At 40.5% G+C, this 19085-nt stretch overlaps 1 protein-coding gene across 2 annotated transcripts in view; it reads left to right on the forward strand.

Annotated features, from left to right (window-relative positions):
• Window positions 1-557: 557 nt before the first annotated feature.
• The window catches only part of Usp24 (ubiquitin specific peptidase 24), a 127302-nt gene continuing 108774 nt past the window's right edge, over window positions 558-19085 (forward strand). For both annotated transcript variants that reach the window (XM_090334752.1, XM_090334753.1), the window contains exon 1: window positions 558-1131. In XM_090334752.1, coding sequence (XP_090190878.1) covers window positions 814-1131 — 318 coding nt within the window. In that variant the 5' untranslated portion in view covers window positions 558-813. The remainder of the gene's footprint in view (window positions 1132-19085) is intronic.

The following is a 19085-nucleotide window of genomic DNA, read 5'->3' on the forward strand; positions in this document are numbered from 1 at the left end:
TGGAAGGCGCACTCTTGGCGGCTCTGCACGCGCGGGTACCGGGATTTCGGCGTGGGGCCGTGACGCGCATGCACTCGGGCCTAAGTCAGGTCAAGTTCGGCCAGGTGGGGCGGTCAGGTCCGGGAGGCCGGTGGGCCGCGCACTGCGCCTCGAGTCGGCGCGGACGACTTTCCGCCTCAGGACTGCGGGGCGCTCTGAGGGCGGAGCCGGGGTCCCCCAAGATGCAGGCGCGACCCAGGCTGCTCCGCTTCGGGAGCGGGTCCCGCAGGCTTCCGCGGCGCCGCTCGAGCCCCGCCCGTCCCGGGGGAACCTGTTGCCTGAGCGCAGGGCGGGCGCGGCGCGCACGGGCGCACTGACGGACGGACGACCCAGCCTCTCCTGGGGCCCCGGCGGCGCGGCTGCCCTTTCACCTCTGACACGCCCCGCCCCGCTCCTAGCGCCTCCACCGGCGACTCCCAGCCCAGCGGCCTCCCCCCGCCCCCCATTCCCTCCCGCCGGCCTTCGGCGCCCGGGAACGGCCCCACGCCGCGGCTTCCGGGAACGGAGGCGCGGCCCCGCGCGGGAGGAGGAGAGGCCAACATGGCGGCGCGCAGGGCTGGGCCGGGCGGCCGCGCCTGAACGGCTCCTGGTCCCGGCTCGGCTCCGGACGCCCACGTCCGTACCCACCCTGGCCCGGCGGCCGCGGAGCCCGCGGGACACGGACGCAGCAGACCGCTCGGCCACGGGGCCGGCGCCCAGGCCGCGGCGCGAGGCCCGGCACCCGCCACCGCTTCGCTGCCGGTCGCCGGCCGGCGCGGCCCAGAGGCGCCAGCCATGGAATCGGAGGAGGAGCAGCACATGACCACGCTGCTGTGCATGGGCTTCTCGGACCCTGCCACCATCCGCAAGGCCCTGCGCCTGGCCAAGAACGACATCAACGAGGCTGTGGCGCTGCTCACCAACGAACGGCCGGGCCTCGACTACGGGGGCTACGAGCCCATGGACAGCGGCGGCGGACCCAGCCCGGGGCCCGGGGGCGGCCCGCGGGGCGACGGTAGCGGGGATGGAGGCGGCCCTTCCCGCGGCGGAAGCACGGGAGGCGGCTGCGGGTTCGATCCCCCACCTGCCTACCACGAGGTGGTGGACGCGGAGGTGAGCAGGGTCACCCCGATCCCCGCGCAGTGTCCCGCGGGGAGGGGACACACCCCAACCGGGCCGTGGAGGGGGCCGGGGGGAGGGAACTGTGCATGTAATGGGGGTGTGGGAGGAGAGAAGGCCGGCTCTGGGCAGCGGCAGAGGTCAGCCGGCTGGGGTCAAGTGCACGGAGGATCTTTGGAAGGGAACTGAATGGAACTGGGGGGCTCGGGGTGCGGAGAGGTGCCCCCACTTTTCAGTCTAGCACGGGGATGCCGTGGGCAGGGGTCTTCCTGGGCAGGGTGGAGGGTCTGGAGCCAGCATCCACCATGCCAGAGGGGCACCTGAGGAGGGCACGCGTATCCGGCGCGACGAATGGGCCCCTAGGTGACCAGGTAAGGTCGCACATCTCTTGACCCCCAGGCTGCAGCGACGACTGGGGAGGGAAGGAAGGCAGCAGTTCAGTCAGGGAGAAAGTGGGTTGGTCCAGCCAAACTAGTAAGAGGCCTTTTCTTTTTTTTTTTTTTTTTTTTAGGCAAGGAGAGAACTGTTGGCGTTAGGAATGGGGTTTGAGTTTGGGGCCCAGGGTATGGAAGGGACGTACTGAGCTAGAATCTAAACTGAAGAGTAACTTGGGCAGGGTCTGGAATGATAGGAATTGATGTAAGGTGGAAGGGGAGACACACCCTTAATAAGAGTCTGGGTTGGAGGCCTAAAGCTTTGCCAAGGTCAGATATTGTGGCATGTACTGGGTATTAAGTGATTGCGCAGAGGTACAGGTAGGTAGGAGGCCTGTGCAGAATAGGAGCTGAGGAGGGATGGCTGTGATGAGCACTGGAACTGGAGAATACAGGTAGGACCGAGGCTGAGTGAGGGGAGAGCTGGTCATGGAAAGGAAAGGAAGTTAGCCTGTGGATTGCGATTGTGGCAACTCTGAAGGTGACAAGGCAACTCTGAAGGTGAAGTTAAGCTTGGAGGGGGTGGATAATGGGCCCATGTAGGAGTCTGTTTAGGGGCTGCTGGCTTTCATCAGATATCTCAAGTCTAAGTGGAGAAACCAGGTTTCTTTAGTTTGGGGTGTGAGCAGGTAACGCGGGAAGAAGACAGGCTGACATTAAAATGAGGGGAAAAGATTAACCAAAAACAACAGTGCTTGTGATTGATTCCTTTGCAGAAAATGACAGCTTGTGGCAGAAATTCTGTTCATATTTACTGAAAAATGCATTTTAGGAGAGCAACCTAGCCTAACCATAGAAGATTTCAAATTAGTGGGTTTGTGTTTTTAGACAAATGAGGCTAAGCTTGGAAGAGTTTCCTAAGCAGTGTTATGTCCTATAACTATGTTTTCGTAGGGGTTGCTTACGCTGAAGGAGTTTAGGAAAGAAAGTGACACTTACAAAAAAAAACAAAAAACAAACCTTGGGTTTCTGCACAAGATTTCTTTGGTTTCCGGGCTATCAACACACTTGGTTAGATTAGCCTCTAATATCCATTAACTAATTTGTATCATTGACTAGTATGTGGAAGAAAAAGCTTATTCATAGTTTGAGAATCATCAAAAAAATCTTTGCAGCATTAACTATACTTAAAAAATGAACTTTAACAAATGAACCTGTTTTTGTCAGTCCTGATTATGCCTCCCCTGTTCTTGCCAGTTTTGACCCAGTTTTGAAATTAAGAAGAGAGCTGCTGCTTTTTTCTGAAGGTGCTGGTGTATGTGTACAAAGCTCAGTGTATCCTTATTATATAAGAAAGTTTTATTCTCTGTCACACTTAGTTCCTATAAATGAAACTCAAAAGTAAAATGTACTATGTGGTGTTAGTAGCATTAGCCTTCTTCCTGTACATTTAACTATGAAGAATTCTGAGTACCTTCTTGTGAGGCTCGTGGCAGACAGCCTTTTTTTTTTTCAGGTAACTAAAGAATTTATCTCTTTGAAGCTGTGTCAAGTCTTTCATTTCCTCTGACTTGTGGGTTTGACGTGGGGGCACCTGCACTTTTTACTTTTGAAAACTCAAGAGAGTAGATGATTGGGTCTGTTTTACCCATGAGGCATATCATGAGGCATGTAGGCTAACTCTAACCTGGCATACAGATACCTAAAGTTTTCCATGCATGCCATCCATGAGGCTTATACATCCTTACTATAAGTTGTAGAGAACTGAAACCATTGAATGCATACAAGGTGTCAGGCTCTGTATTCAAGACTTTATACATTTTGTTGTCAGTGAGAGTCATATCACAATTTTAAAGTTTGGTTGGATATGATTAGTTAGTAGCAAACTATAAATTTGAATTCAGGTCTCTGATATCAAAAGCCAGTGTGTTCTGTTCCACTTATAACTTATAAGTTGATTTCACTTGGTGGAGATGGCTAACAAGGGAAAATAAGAGCAGAAAAGAGACAGATTTTGAGATTATACTGCAAGTCTGGGAATGATGTTTCAAGCACTAAATCAAGGAGTAACTTGGAAAATGAGACTGAATGAAAGGAAGATTAGATATATTAAAAGCAGAACACTTTAGAAATTTAGTTGTACAGACACAATTTTCCAGGCCCCAGAGATGAAATGGCTTCTCTCTGCAGAGGATGGTGTTCAAACTCAGGCCTCTCACTGTTGGGCACAGGGCTGTTTCTTCCTGCCAGCTGTTTCCATTTCAGAGGAAAAAGGAACACAAGCTGAAATGGATTTTAGGGAAAGAAGAGAGGGCCATTGTGAACTAGTGCATAATTCACCCTTTTTATTTCTAAAAATTGAATGTAGAACTTAAATTACATTTATATTTTCTGCATAGGAAAAACTCAATTGTAAGTGTTCAAAATGTATCTGAAACTATATGGAATAAAATGTAAGAAGAAAAATGAGGTCTGGGGAAGTAACTTATCATAGATCAAGTACCTAGCATGCAGAAGGCTCTGTGTTTGATCTTAGCACTGAAAAAGAAAGGAAAGAAAGGAAGGGGAAAGAAAAGGAAGAAAGAAAACAGAAAAAAGTTTATTTTATTAATTTCTTGGGGACAGGAACATTCCCTCACTCAGTAAGCATCCATATCCCAGGGGCAGGTAGTAGAGTGGCACACACAGAACAGAGTTTATTATGTTCAAGTGGGGCTAGTCCAGGGCTCTCATTTCACAAGAAGTGAGTGACTTCCCAAGGTCATGTGGCTAGAATCAGTTTAGTAATTTGGGGCCTTGCTATAACTGATTTTGTTTAAAAATTGAAAAATAAAGTTAGCTTCTATTGCAGGAGTAATAAGGAAATTGCAAGTAGAGTCCCAGATGAAAACACATAACTGCATAGAAAGCTAACTTTCAATAGCTGGATAAAGGAAGGTACACTTTGTAGGAAAATTGTGTTGGATTCTTACTAGGATAGTTGAGTCTGTTGTTTACATGTAGTGCTTGGTTCCCCAGGTGAGGCTGAAAGAGTCTCTGAGAAGCTCCCAGGTTTTGATTTTGAAGAACATTACTTCAAAACTATTCCATGGCAGGTTGGATTCAGTTCTGTCATTACAGAGCATGAGTTCTCACAACTGTGGCAAATTGTTTCTAATCTTTTTTTTTTTTCAATCCTGGGGTTTAAACTCGGGCCTCTGAGCACTGTTTCTAAGCTCCTTTTTGCTCAGGGCTAGCACTCGAGCCACAGCACCATTTCTGGCTTTTTCTGTTTATATGCTACTACTGAGGAATTGAGCCCAGGACTTCATGCTAGGCAAGCACTGTACCACTCACTAAGCCACATTCCCAGCCCCTCTCCTAATCTTTTTATTTGGCTGGTTCTAGGGCTTGAAATTAAGGCCTGGACACTGTTGCTGAGTTTTTCTGGTCAAGGTTAGCACTCTACCACATGAGCTATAGCTCTACTTCTAGCTTTTTGGGGGTTAATTGGAAAGAAGCGTTTCATAGACTGCTGCCCAAGCTGGCTTTGAACTGCTGTCCTCAGATCTCCACCTTCTGAGTAGGTAGGGTTACAGACATGAGACACCAGCTCTGATCTTCTTCTGATCTTTAATTCTCCACTGTTAGAACTCATTATTCCTTGTAGCTGATAGGAACCCTAAAGCCCTCTGGCCAGTACTGATTGCTGGACCCTGGTTCTGCTCTTGACAGAGCTCTAGAGTTGGTCCTTCCCATCCTGCCTGGGAGAGCAATAAAATCTGAACCATGCATTCTGGGCATGTTGTACAGTTTGTTTGGTCTTTAGAAAACATTAACATGAATTTCTTTGCCAGGAATTTCACATTAACTAAGGAAATCCCTTTCTTAGCTCCATAGTTCTGTTGGTATTTTCAGAAGTAGCATTTAATATATGATCTTATAAATATTGTGGACTTGTTTTGTTCCTATTTCAATGAGGACAATTCTTCTGGAAGGAAGTATTTTTCCAAAAGTATTTGCAAGATTTCTTTGTGTGTATGTAGAGGGGAGGGGAGTGGTTTAGTTTATTATTGTTGTTGTTGTTGTTAATCCTAAAATATATGAATCCTATAAAAATTAAAATCACATTTACTTGTAGTTCTTTAACCCATTTCGACTTCTCCCTCCTCTTTGGGAGTGTTAGGATATAAATGAGGTTTATGTTCTAATTCATTTTCTTTTTTTCCTAAATTCTCTTTTTTTCCCCCCTCTTAGTAAGGCAAAATTTACTTCTGTATGCAGAAAGGTCAGCCATCAGCCAAAAATCTAGTAAGCAAGCACTGATCCTAATTACGTTTTGATCATAAATTAATATCAAATGAGTAAATTCTAGCTATTAGTGACCTGGAGTTTAAAATGACTGACTAAAATTTTTAAAAGTTTGAGTGAAAAATAAAATTAAGCTGGACACTGGTGGCTCGCACGTGTAATTATGGCTACTCAGGAGGCTAAGATCTGAATGCAGTTCAGTGTCAGCCTGAGCAGGAGAGCCCGTGAGATTCCTATCTCCAATTAACCACTAGAAAACTGAAAGTGGAGCTGTGGCTTAAAGTGGAATAGCACTAGTTTTGATCAGTAAAGTTCAAGGGACAGCTCCCAGGCCCAGAGTTCAAGCATCACAACAATCCACAGCGCCCCCTCAAAAAAAAAAATTAAATGAATTTCTCAAATAAATTGAAAGCAAAGGAAACAAAAATAGGAAATCTAAAAGACGAATCAGAAAAGCCTAGTTTTTTAGTAAAAATTTTCCTCTTATGAGTATATGTATCTCCTTTGAGAATAAGCATTTGTGAATTCAACCTAGAGTTGTAGTTTTACTCTAACTAGTTGGTCATTTGCTTTTAGAATAAGTGTAATTTATTGTGTTTTTTGAGTACGTTCTTATAGTGAAATCACATGGATTATGACAGGTTATAGAGCATACTGTCATTAGCTTAAAATTTGAAACATTTCCATATTAGAAAAGTAAATATAATGGTTTAAGAATTTGAGAAAATGGGGGCCGGGAGTTTGGCCTAGTGGTAAAGTGCTTGCCTAGCATCCTTGGTACCCCACATACATAGCAAAAAGCCAGAAGTGGTGCTGAGGCTCAAGTGGTAGAGTGCTAGCCTTGAGAAAGTCCAAGGACAGTGCTCAGGCTCTGAGCTCAAGCCCAGGACTGGCAAAAAAAAAAAAAAAGAATTTGAGAAATGGTTCTAACTTCAACAGAAAAATACAATTATGTGCAAGCATAATTTATGCTTGCCTCACAAATGTCATGTACCATTCTTTTGAATCAGTGTAACGGTGAACATCTTTTAATTTTGATAAAGTAGAAAAGATCTAGAAGTGTCTTTAAAATCTAAAGTTTAAGTGTTCTAGGAAAATTTTCATACTTGGAACACTAGAGTGAGGAAATTAACACATAAATATATCAGACTAAAATATTTCAAAACATCTTTATATTCCTTTTTTATGGGGGGGGGTCATGGAGTTTGAACTCGGCTTTGGCACTGTCCCTGAGCTCTTCAGCTCAAGGCTATCATCCTACCCTTGAGCCATGCCCCACTTTTTCTGGGGGATAACTGGAGATAAGAGTTTCACGTCCTTTTGTGCCTGGGCTGGCTTTTGAACCTTGATCCTCAGATCTCAACCTCTTGAGTAGCTAAGATTACAGGTGTGAGCCACTGTGCCCAGCACCTCTTTATATCTCTTAAAGCTCATAGGTATCACTATGCTTAAACTTTATTTACTTATTTATTTATTTTGTCAGTCATGGGCTTGAACTCTGGCACTGTCCCTGAGCTCTTCAGCTCAAGGCTGCTGACCTACCCCTTGAGTCAAAGCCACTTCTGTTTTTCTAGGGGTTAATTGGAGATAAGAATCTCAAGGACTTTAGTGCTAGGGCTGGCTTTGAACTATGATCCTTAGAACTCACTCCTGAGTAGCTTGGATTACAGGCGTGAGCCATTGTGCCCTAGCTATTTCTTTCTTTGTTTGTTTGTTTGTTGCCAGTCTTGGGGCTTGAACTCAGGGCCTGGGCATTGTCCTTGGACACTTTTTGCTCAAAGCTAGTGCTCTGCCACTTGAGCCACTTCCAACTTTTTTTTGAGTATGTGGTACCAAGGAATTGAACCCAGGGCTTTGTGCATGGTAGGTGAGCTTTCTATCACTAGGCTAGGCTCCTGGCTCTAAACTTTACTTTTAAGCACAGTTAATTAAGTTTTCCTAAAAGATTTCCCATTACATTAGAAGGGTTTTGTGATAGTTAAAAATGAAAGTGATTAGCACTTGGACAGAGGTGGGAAGTGATATGGCAGGGCCCCACAATACTATGAAAGCAGGCTAGCAGTATGTACAGGGGGATTCTAGCAGTAACAGCAGCTTGTACATCATGGGTCTTAGAGTACAACTGTTTACATTGATGACGTAGCCAAGAAAATGTTCCTGCATGCTCTGCTTAAGAAGAGTTGGGAATGTGTAATACGTTTTAACAAGATTGTAGTTGGGTTTTTGTTTTGTTTTGTTTTTAAATGAAGGGAAGGTATTGAAAGCATGAATAAGCTCAAATACCTGGAGAATTCAGATAATGAGAAATTGCAAATAATACAAAGTTATGTTTCATTTTCAAAGGAATATTTTGATTTTTTTTACCTCATTTATGTTTAGGGAGTCTTAAGGTTTTTTTATGTGTATTTTTTTATTAAAGAATTTATTAACATATTTCAAATGATGTGTTTAACAAACAAGTATTCAAGAAGGGAATCTATATTCCCTTAATTTTTAGAACATAATCAAAATTAGGCTAAGGGTTTGTATGTCATAGATACGTATTAATCAATGTAATAAGATATTATGTTTATAGAGTCATAAGTTTTTATGTCTATGTAGTTGTGTTTATATTTCCTGTACCATGTCCATATCATTGGGTATACAAATATTGAGTCCTAGCTCTTGCACTGTTTGGATCTAATTTTAAGCTTGCATTTCTCATTATTATGAGAAGGTTTTTACTGTTGAGTAGTGTCACATTTTTTCAGTAATAGTTGAATCATAAAAAAATTTTGGCACTTGTTAGGAGGTGATATTATTACTTATCTAATGTCCATTCTGAGTTAAAGTGTTTTTTATGTTATGCTTATGGGTTCCTATGTCTCCAACCATGAGAAACTTACCTCCCACTGTTGATGCCTAATGGGTTTGTTTCTCTGTTTTTTGTTTTTGTGTGTGTATGTGTACAGGCTGTATGAATCTATGTAAAATAGATTTAAGCTAGTTACTAGAGTATGTAATTATAGATTTGATGGCTTCTATTTATCCAGAACAAAAGAACTAATATGAGAAAGCCAAAAATTTATTGTGGTAACCTTTAGAGATGTAGGGTCATGATGCAGATATCTGTGACCCTTTCTTGGGACTGAAGACTTGATTTTCTTAGGGTTAAGTAGATCTTAGGGTGCTTACCCAGTCTTCTGCCCCTATCTAGTGAGCTTTCTTATTCCAGCATGCAGTTCGTATATATCTTTGGTATATATCTAGTTACTTGTATAGGCTGGTATTATTTAACATGCTTCTACTTAAGTTTATAGTAGGAATGTTTTATAAAGCAATAACTTAATAAACTGTGATACTACCTTATCACTCAGTGTCCAGAATGGTTTGTGAAAATCAGTCTATTTCAGATAGTCATCCTGGTCAGACATTTTGTAACCAAGACTTTTTGGTTTCTGCTGAGTGTGCCAACTTTTAATAAATATATTACTTTTTTGTCATTTTTTGTCTTTTCCTCACTATGTTTTGTTTGAAAATTGTATTATAAACCTGTACTTGGAAATCAATAGTGAGGCATTTTAGTAGTGATCTTGGCTTCTCAGAAATAAAGAAGTTATTCCGTACTGCGAACTGTCGTAGTTATTTTGGACTCCTTCCTTTTTTTTTTTTTTTTTTTGCCAATACTGAGGCTTGATCTCAGGGCCTGAGCACTGTCGTTGGAATCTCTCAAGGCTAGAGCTTTACCACTTGAGCCACAGCACCACTTCTGGCTTTTTTCTATGTATGTGGTACTGAGGAATCAAACCCAGGTCTTTGTGCATGCTAGGCAAGCATTCTACCACTAGGTCAAACACCTGTTTCTCCTTTTTTTTTTTATTGGAAAAACTTGTTCTAGATCTAAATACCTATCCTGCCCCTTTTCTGTTCCTTTTCTGTGTCTATAACTCAGAGTGACATCAGAATAGTCTTTAAATGTATTAACCTTGGGATCACTTGGTCTGAAATCAGTTTGATGGGTCCTCTTCTCATCTAAAAAGTTGCTGTTCCAGGGCCTTTAGACTTAACTTGTCTGGTTTTACCTACTGCCTTCCTGTCCTGTGCTCTGCCCTGCAGGTTAGATGTGGTCTGCTTCCTCACCTTTCCCCACTTCTTAGGTTCTCATCTGCCTTGTGGTCTCTTTAATTCACCTTCCAAGTTAGTTTAAGCACCATCTTCCTACCTTCTACATTCCTACACTCCTACATTCTCCCTTTGGGTTCTATACAAGGAGAGAGTAATGGCATTTTAGTTATGCTTACAGCATATTTCCATATCTGTGTCTTCTCAGTTGCCTTTAAAATCAGTACTATTCCTTTTTATATGTATCCTTAATGCTTCTGCTTATGATAATAATTGATTATATGGAGAGATGACTGGGGGGGGGCAGTCATGGGACACAAACTTTGGGCCTGGGCGTTGTCCCTGAGCTCTTCAGCTCAAGGCTACCATTCTACCCCTTGAGCCACAGTGCCACTTCCAGTTTTCTGGTAATTAATTGGAGATGAGTCTCACAGGCTTTGTAGTGCCTGGGCTGGCTTTGAACCTTGATCCTCAGATCTCAGCCTCCTGAGTAGCTAGGATTACAGGTGTGAGCTACCATGACCAACCGTTACATGGCCTTTTTTTTTTTTTTTTTTTTTTTGTGCCAGTCCTGGGCTTGGGCTCAGGGTCTGAGCACTGTCCTTGGACTTTCTCAAGGCATAGCACTCTACCACTTGAGCCTCAGCACCACTTCCAGCTTTTTTCTATGTTTGTGGTACCGAGAAATCGAACCCAGGTCTTCGTGCATGCTAGGCAAGCACTCTATCACTAGGCCAAACTCCCAGCCCCAGTTAACATGCTTTTTAAAGTCACCCTATGTTTTAGTTCAGAAGGCTCTAGCCCTACCATTCCAAAACAACAGTATTAAAATCAGTTTATTGAGCAGGGTGAAATGGGGAAGTAGGACTATGGTTCTTGGGTAGGGTGGTAGATAAACTACAGTGTTTTATCTATCCATTAAAACTCAAATACTTGATTAAATTATAGCATAACTTTTAGAAATTATTCCAGAATCACTTAAAATTTGCTACCGAGGAAAATTAAATATTAAAAAAATTTAATTGACTTTATCTAACTGAAATAAGGACAACAACATACTACTTCCTAACATATAATTGGAAGTTACTCTTTTAAAATCTAGAAATCATATATTATTTTCTGTTTACGTGCACCTTATAGCTATTTCTAACTATCCAATCCGTCTCAGGAGATATGTGATTCAGCAGGACTTAGCAGATTCAAGTCCTCCTTTTATGTTCACTCTTCAGCATCTCCCAGCATTTTGCCTGTTGGCTGTTTTTAGCACATTTTTATATATGACTCCGTTGTATGTTTTCATTAATCTTTGGATTATCTGCCAGCTTTTGAAGACTCAAAAGTCTGACTGTATTTGAAAAAGAGCTATCTTCAGAGGTTTTGTTTTTGTTTGGGCCAGAGGGACAGAATACAAATATACACTTCTCTCACACAATAAGTTACCTGTGTTCCTTGGAGCAGTGGTGCTGATAATTGTGGGGCTCTTGTTATTTCTCAGGCAGTCGATTTGCATACTCAAGGATTCTACTCATTTGATTTTTTTTGTCTTTCGCCTACTTTAATATGCTCACATCTCTGCGTGTTTTTAAGAAGGTAGTAGGGTGATTTCTGTGTTTTTAAAAAATTAAATGGAAAATAAACCCCTAGATTTACCTTAAATAATACTGATTTAGATCAAATTCAAGTAGTAATAACAGGCATATAATTCATATATAATTAATGTTTATCAAATGTGCCATTCAGTTTTTTTTTCTGTGAATTAATTGTGTGCTAGGCATTGAAGTATGTGTTAGGAATAAATATGATGAACAAATCAGACATTGTCCTCTTATTATAGCCATGAGCCTGGTAGGTTTCTTCTGCCCTAAGTATAATGAATTACAGTATTTGATTTCAGCAACTAGGGACCTTAAAGTTGTAGGTTAATTGTGAAAGAGCTTGATCTCAGAAGCATTTGGGTAGTATATGAGTTTTTCTGGTGTAACTTGGTCTGTAGTGTTATTCATTGCCAGGAAACTAATATTTCTTTTGTGGAATGTACTGCAGAATTAGTATTTGTTAACTTACTGGATGTTTAATAGTTGTCGTTTGATATTCTCTTGGTAAATTTTAATGAAATGTTATTTCTTCTTTTTTATTTTCTTTTTTATTTTGTATTACTTCTTTTTCTTAAGGCATGTATGTATGTTTTTCCCAGAAAAGAGAAATTGCTCTAGAAACCAAATCTTATTTTAGGCTAAAAATGTCTTATGATTGTTGATAGTGCAAAATTTATTTAAACGCTACAACAGTGTTAGAAATTTTCAAAAGACTTATTAACAGTGAGGGAAATCATAATTATTTTGTAAATGAAAACTTGTCTTGAGATCACTGTTAATATTAATGGTTTTTATTAACATTTTCGTGGGGATTTTTTTGCCCATCCTGGGGCTTGAACTCAGGGCCTAGGTATTATCCATGAGCTTCTTTTGTTCAAGGCTAGCACTCTACCACTTAAACCACAGTGCCACTTCTGCCTTTTTTTATGTGGTACTGAGGAATCAAACCCAGAGTTTCATGCTTGCTAGGCAAGCAGTCATTCCCAGCCCAAGATTTATTTCTTATGGTGCCTGCTTTCTTTGATGAAATAGAGTAGCAGTGGATCACCAGTAATAGTTAAAATAGGCTTTTATTCATATTCATACACAGAAAATGTCATGTATAAATTTACTGACCAGTGGTACTCAATTTCCGTATTGAATTATACTAGTTAAAATAGATATTTAGACATTTGTAGCAGGCAATAAGAAACTTGGGTTTGCTTTTCATTATTCTGAACTTTATTTGAAGTATAAAACATGTCAATAGTAAAAGAATTTGAAACATTCATTAAGGATCAAAGATCAGAAATGCCAAGACTTCTTTCTAGATTCATCCAGTTCATAGTGATTATAATCTGTAGAGGGCTGGGTGTGTGGCCTAGTGGTAGAGTGCTTGCCTAGCATGCACAAAGCCCTGGGTTCAATTCTTTGGTACCACATACACAGAAAAAGCCAGAAATGGTGCTGTGGCTCAAGTGGTAGAGTAGCTAGCCTTAAGAAAGCTCAAGGAGAGTTCCTGAGTTCAAGTGCCAGGACTGGGAGTAGTAGTAGTAGTAATAATAATAATAATAACAATAATAATAACAATCTGTAGAGAAGTACTGAGACTATTTAACAAGATTTTTACTTTTTAAAATTATCTGGAAGATTATCAGGGAAATTATCTAGAGAAATGATTATATTTCCTGTCATTTGCTCTACTTATTTTATCGAAAAATAACAAGACAAGCACAAGTGGCTCATGCCTATAATAGTCCTAGCCCCTCAGAATGCTGAGATCCGAGAACCTTGGTTCTGAAGTCATCCTGGGCAAGGAAAGTCCATGAAGAAGAAGAGGAGGAGGAGGAGAAGGAAGAGGAAGAAAGTGTGCTCTAAGTTAGGAATTGTCAGACTTTTATGAAAAGGTCCAGGTCGTTGGTATTGAAGGCTTAACTGTTCATATGGTCTCTATTGCACCTCCTCAACTGCTGTTGTCTTATGAAAGCAGCCATAGATAATTTGTAAACAAATGAGTAGCTCTGTGTTTAAATAAAACTTTACTTAAAATATAGACAGTGGACCATACTTTGTCAACTCCTCTTTAAGTGGAAGAAACACTTAATGTCAGTAGGAAGAAGCAGGGCTGACATATTGGACAGGGAAGCCTGTGTAGAGATAACTAAAGGAAAGAGGTGAGGCCAGCTCCTTATTTCACTCATAACTTTTTGGCAGAATAATGAAGGCATTGAAAGATTTTAAACATAATACCATTTGGTAGGAAGGATTAAGAGGCTGGTTTTAGACATGTTCTTTTAAGATACATATTAAATAGCCAAGTGGATATTAGAGCATGTATTCTCAATTGAGGCAAAAGTGAATTGAGAAAGGGATAAATCATATCTTAGATGCCGCAAAAAATTTAGTCTAAAATTCAACCCTAGTAAGGTGCTGGTGGCTCACGCCTGTAATTCTAGCTACTTAGGAGGCTGAGATCTGAGGATCATGGTTCAAAGCCAGCCTTGGAACAAAAGTCCGTAAGACTCTTTTAATTAACCACCAGAAAACTGGAAGTGGTGATGTTGCTCCTTAGCCTTGAGCTGAAGAATTTGGGGACAGCACCCAGGCCCTGAGTTCAAGCCCATGACAAATACATAAATACACAAACAAATAAAATTCAACACTACCCAATAGTTGCATTTTGTAGTATTTTAATTTTATGGGGAATGGGTGATTTAAGAAAACATTATCTTACAAGCTCTTTGAAGAAGTAATAATGAAAGCAAGGTTTAAACTACATTCCAACCCAGGCAATTAGAGGGTAAGTAGAGAAGAGGTTTTGAGGACTGGCCTTGAAGCACTGACGTTTAGAGACTGATGATGGATGGGTAAGAGGGAAACTAGCAATTATCTGTGTATATTACATATGAGCTAGTGCTAAAGAATGTGCATGTTTTATTGAGACTCTGCTTCAATATTATGTCACGTAGTAGGCTACCTTTGACTATGAATAGTGAGTTCTCTTGTTATTTGTGGTAAAGAAACAAAATTTACCATCTGAGCCTTCTTTAAGTATGCAATTTAGTAGTATTAAATATATTCAAGTGGTCATGGAACATTATCTTAAACGTTTTTCTTGCAAAAATTTGAAACGTATACCTGTTAATAGTCTTCACCCTACTTACATTTTATTTTTTCTTTTGGTGAGTTCTATTACTTTACATAACCTTATATAAGTAGATTCAGATAGTACTAGTTTTTCTGTGATTGACTTATTTCACTTAGCACAATACCCTCAATATGTTGTGATAGGATTTCCTTTTTATTTGTCAGTCATGGGACTTGAACTCAACTAGGGCCTGGACACTGTCCCTGAGCTCTTTCTGCTCAAAGCTAGTGCTGTACCACTTTGAGCCCAAGAGCCACTTTCAGTTTTCTAGTAGTTAAATGAGAATAAGAGTTCCATAGACTTGCCTGCCTGGACTGGCTTTGAATCTCAATTCTCAAATCTCAACCTCCTTAGTAGCTAGGATTACAGGCATGAGCCACCAGTGCCTTGGTGGGATTTCCTTTCCTTTTTTTTTTTTTTTTTTTTAATTTAAAGTTAGTAAGTCCCCTTTGTGTGTTTTCATAGCATTGTTCCTTACCAGAAATTATGTTTTATTTGTTTTCTTTCCAGTGCTTCAAAGGCAAAATGTGTTTGTCATATTCAGAAGTGCATTTACAGTCTTTGGAAAATGTTGAATGAGAATTCTATGTAAAAATAAAAGATTGAGGACCTTACCTTACTTGGAGGGATCTTGGGAATTTTGATGATATAATCCTTGAACTAGTTTTGAAGAAGGAATTAGGCTAAAAGCATTAAGAACATTCAAGAGTGTATTTGGCAATGTATGCTTTGCATACAAGGGCCTTAGAAGTTCAATGTGGAACTGAACTGAAACTAAAGGGGTTTGAAGAGTGGCAAATGCAGTTATCTGTGTGGGTGTAGAAAGGTATCAAAGAGCCCTGCCTGCATGCCAGTACCTGTAGGCAACTAGGAGCCAATTGAGGTTCGTGTGCAAGTCAGGGGCTTGGTCTTGTGTGTGTATGTGTTGTATGTTTTAAGGAAACTTTACTCTGGTGGTTTTTGTGGTGGGGTCTGGGAGGGCTGCAGTTATGAAGAGTGTTGGGGCATTCTAAGCCACATGCATTGGAGACTTCAACTAAAACAATGTTTATCCAGTATTTCTCTTGTTCAGGAGAAATTTCTCAGATGGAATTATTGTGATATGGTTGGGAAGATAACAATGTTTTAGAAGTTCAGAATAATAGTAGTGACTACACACATTTAATGTAGAACTCCCCGTTTGTGTCTATGGGAGATTTGAAAGACCAGGATTAGTCTGGGTGATAGAAGCACTCACTTGCAGCTTAAAGAGAGGCTTGGGTCTTTCTGTTTGCTGTGCTCTGCTCTTGTTTTCTGCAGCTATGTAGATTCTTTTCATCTGGGCACTAACACTGCAAACCAGACACCAGTCTTTGCTTTTCATTGAGGCAAACTAAGATACATAAAGGAATTACAAAGCTATTTCATTACAGGGCTAGCAAGTTATGGTTACAGAATCAATATTTAGATCTATTATGTAGAAACACAGTCAAAGAAATTTTACCAAAATTAAGAATGAATGCAAATTGCCTGTACTAAATAACCCCTAGTGCTTTGAAAATAGAGAAATTTTAGGTGGTAAAATCTTGCTTTTCAACCTCTTGCATGTAGGTATGCTGTGCAAATTGTTCGTCTTTGTAAAAATATTTTTGCCTCCATTCTAGAATGGTGCTTTGTTTTTCAGTCTGGACAGTTCTGCATGTTTTAGAAGGAATTGCAGTACTATTTTTAAGATCATGTGTCTTGAATTCTGGGCCTGGGTGCTGACCCTGAGGTCTTTAGCGCAAGACTACCCCCTACCCCTTGAGCCACAGTGCCACTTCTGGTTTTCTAGTAGTTAATTGGAGATAAGAATTTCATGGTCTTTAGTGCCCTTGCTGACTTTGAACTGTGATCCTCAGATCTCAGCCTCCTGAGTAGCTAGGATTACAGGCTGTGCCCAGCTAGTACTTCTTAATATAGCATCCCATACTTGAGGGAACTTCAACTTAAATTTGTATTCCACTCTGAAAACATAATGGCTTTTGTTATTAGTTAAGAGACTGTAAGAAGTGTGACTTGGGGTTAGTTATCTTATATGAACTTCAATTTGCCTACTGAAAGAAGAGGAAAATAATTTTTACCTTAGATTGGGGAGGAATTGAATTATATTAAATATATACATTCATAGTAGCTAGGAACTCAGTAGATAGATGTATTAGTTTTCTTTTGTCATCCACTCATTTTATTCTCACCTTAATTGGTCAAAATCTCCATTGCTATATCTTTCTTTTTCTCTGCTATTAAAACTGAACAATCAATGAAAGGGATGCCCTAAGGAATTGCATCTACAGTTACCTGCTTTCTTTCTTTGTTTTTCTTTTTTTGCCAGTTCTGGGCTTGACCTCAGGGCCTGAGCACTGTTCTTGGACTTTCTCAAAGCTAGAGCTCTACCACTTGAGCGGCACCGATTCCAGCTTTTTTCTATATATGTGGTACTGAGGAATCTTGAACCCAGATCTTCCTGCATGCTAGGCAGGCACTCTACCACTATGCCAAACTCCCAGCCCCGAGTTACCTGCTTTCTTGTTCCTAAGATTGATAATCTGTCTGGAAAGGCATTCCATGAAGGCCAGCAGATGATACACGATGTGTTCGTCGCTTGGGGACTGCCTATTCTTGCTTGTCAAACAGCTTTTCATTTTCCAGAAAGTAATATTTTAAGAAATATTATTTCTACTCTGAACAAAACAAATGATTATCACATCTACAAGTCATTGCCACTGAATTGCTTCTGGAAAATATTTTGTAAATAAAGCTGACAGTCAACATTTAATGAAAGTTATTATAAATTAATGACTTTGAATCAAATGTTCATGTGTTCTTGTTTTTCCTTGAATTAGAAAAAATGTATAGAATTAATTTTTTTAAAAAAATGATATGCATGGCTGGCACCAGTATTTCAGGCCTATAATCAGAAGGCAGAGATGGACTGACTGGTTTAAAGTAAGCCCAGTTCTATTAACTAACAAAAAAGATGAAAGTAGAGCTGTGGCCCAATTGGTGCAGAGTGCTAGCTTTGAGCAACAAAACTCAGAGGCAGCTCCCTGGCCCTGAGTTCAAGCCCAAGGTCTGACACAAATACAGTAATAATCATCTGTTTAAAGTCCACTTGGAGAAATTTACCTACCATCTTCATTTGTAGAAATTCTTTTGATTACATTGTTGCCTCTTATGATAGATTGTTAGTATTAAAATAAGATGCAAAATTGGCAGTCTCTTATGTACTATGTTAAATAATTTTCACCTGTGTTTGGTGAGTCAGTGGGTTGACAGAAGCTTATCTTGTTACTCGCAGGTACAAGTACTTCTGCAAGAGTGTTTGATTTTTTTTTGTGAAAGAAGTTTTAATAATCACTGTTGACAAGTTTAAGAGCAATTAATTAATTATTTATTTTTGGTCTGTAGTGGTATGTGAACTCTGGGCCTGGGCATTTTCTCTGAGCTCTTCAGCTCAAGACTAGTGCTCTACCACTTGAGCCACAGCACCACTTCTGGTTTTCTGGTGATTAGAAATAAGAGTCTCATAGATTTGAGTACCCGGATGGTGGCTTTGAACTGGGATCCTCAGATCTGAGCCTCCTGAGTAGGATTACAGGTGTTTAAATGGAGAGAAGAGTGTTATAGTGGGAGGGGAATGTTGTCTAGTGGTAGAATGGTTGCCTAGCATGCATGGAGCCCTGAGTTCAATTCTTTGGTACCACATACACAGAAAAAAGCTATAATTGATGCTGTAGCTTAAATGGTAGAGCTCTAGCCTTGAGAAAGCTCTAGATCAGTGCCTAGTCCCTGAGTTCAAGCCCCAGGACAGGCATTTAAAAAAAACAGAAGTCTCATGGTCCTGCCTGCCCAGCCTGCTGGCTTCAAACCGTGATCTTCAGATCTCAGCTTCTTGAGTAGCTAGTATACTGGCATGAGCTATCAGCACCTGGCTGTATACTTTTTTTTTTTTTAAGTGAAATCCATGAGATATTCTAGTACCAGTTAAGGCATTGCCTTGAGTTGTCATAAAAAAGCTAAAATAAAAAAAATTGAATTGAAGACATTTAAATGTTTAAATGTATCTGTTCTCACTGGCAGATGCAGATGATGGACCAACTTACTTTCTCTTCTTAACATCTCTTTACTTTCACATAGTTTTAGTCTATAAAGACAAGAATTTCATCTTTACCTTTGTCTCTCAGCACTAGGCATGGTGCCTAGATAGCAAATTGTTGAGAAATAAGTTTATAATCACCTTAAAATCCATGATCATTAATGGTTACTTTTGCATTATTTAGATTTGGCATCTAATGAAACAGTATTTTATATTTTAGAGTTTTATTAGAAGTCTAATATATTGTATCTGTGGGGAGCTATTCTTCTATAAGATAAGCTGAGCTGCTTTGTTTTTTCTCTTGCTCAGTATGTAATTTTGCCAAGAACAGGCTTGTGATGAGTCAG

Source organism: Megascapheus bottae, chromosome 6 (genome assembly GCF_031878675.1).
Source record: "Megascapheus bottae isolate mThoBot1 chromosome 6, mThoBot2.hap1, whole genome shotgun sequence".
Taxonomy (NCBI): Eukaryota; Metazoa; Chordata; class Mammalia; order Rodentia; family Geomyidae; genus Megascapheus; species Megascapheus bottae.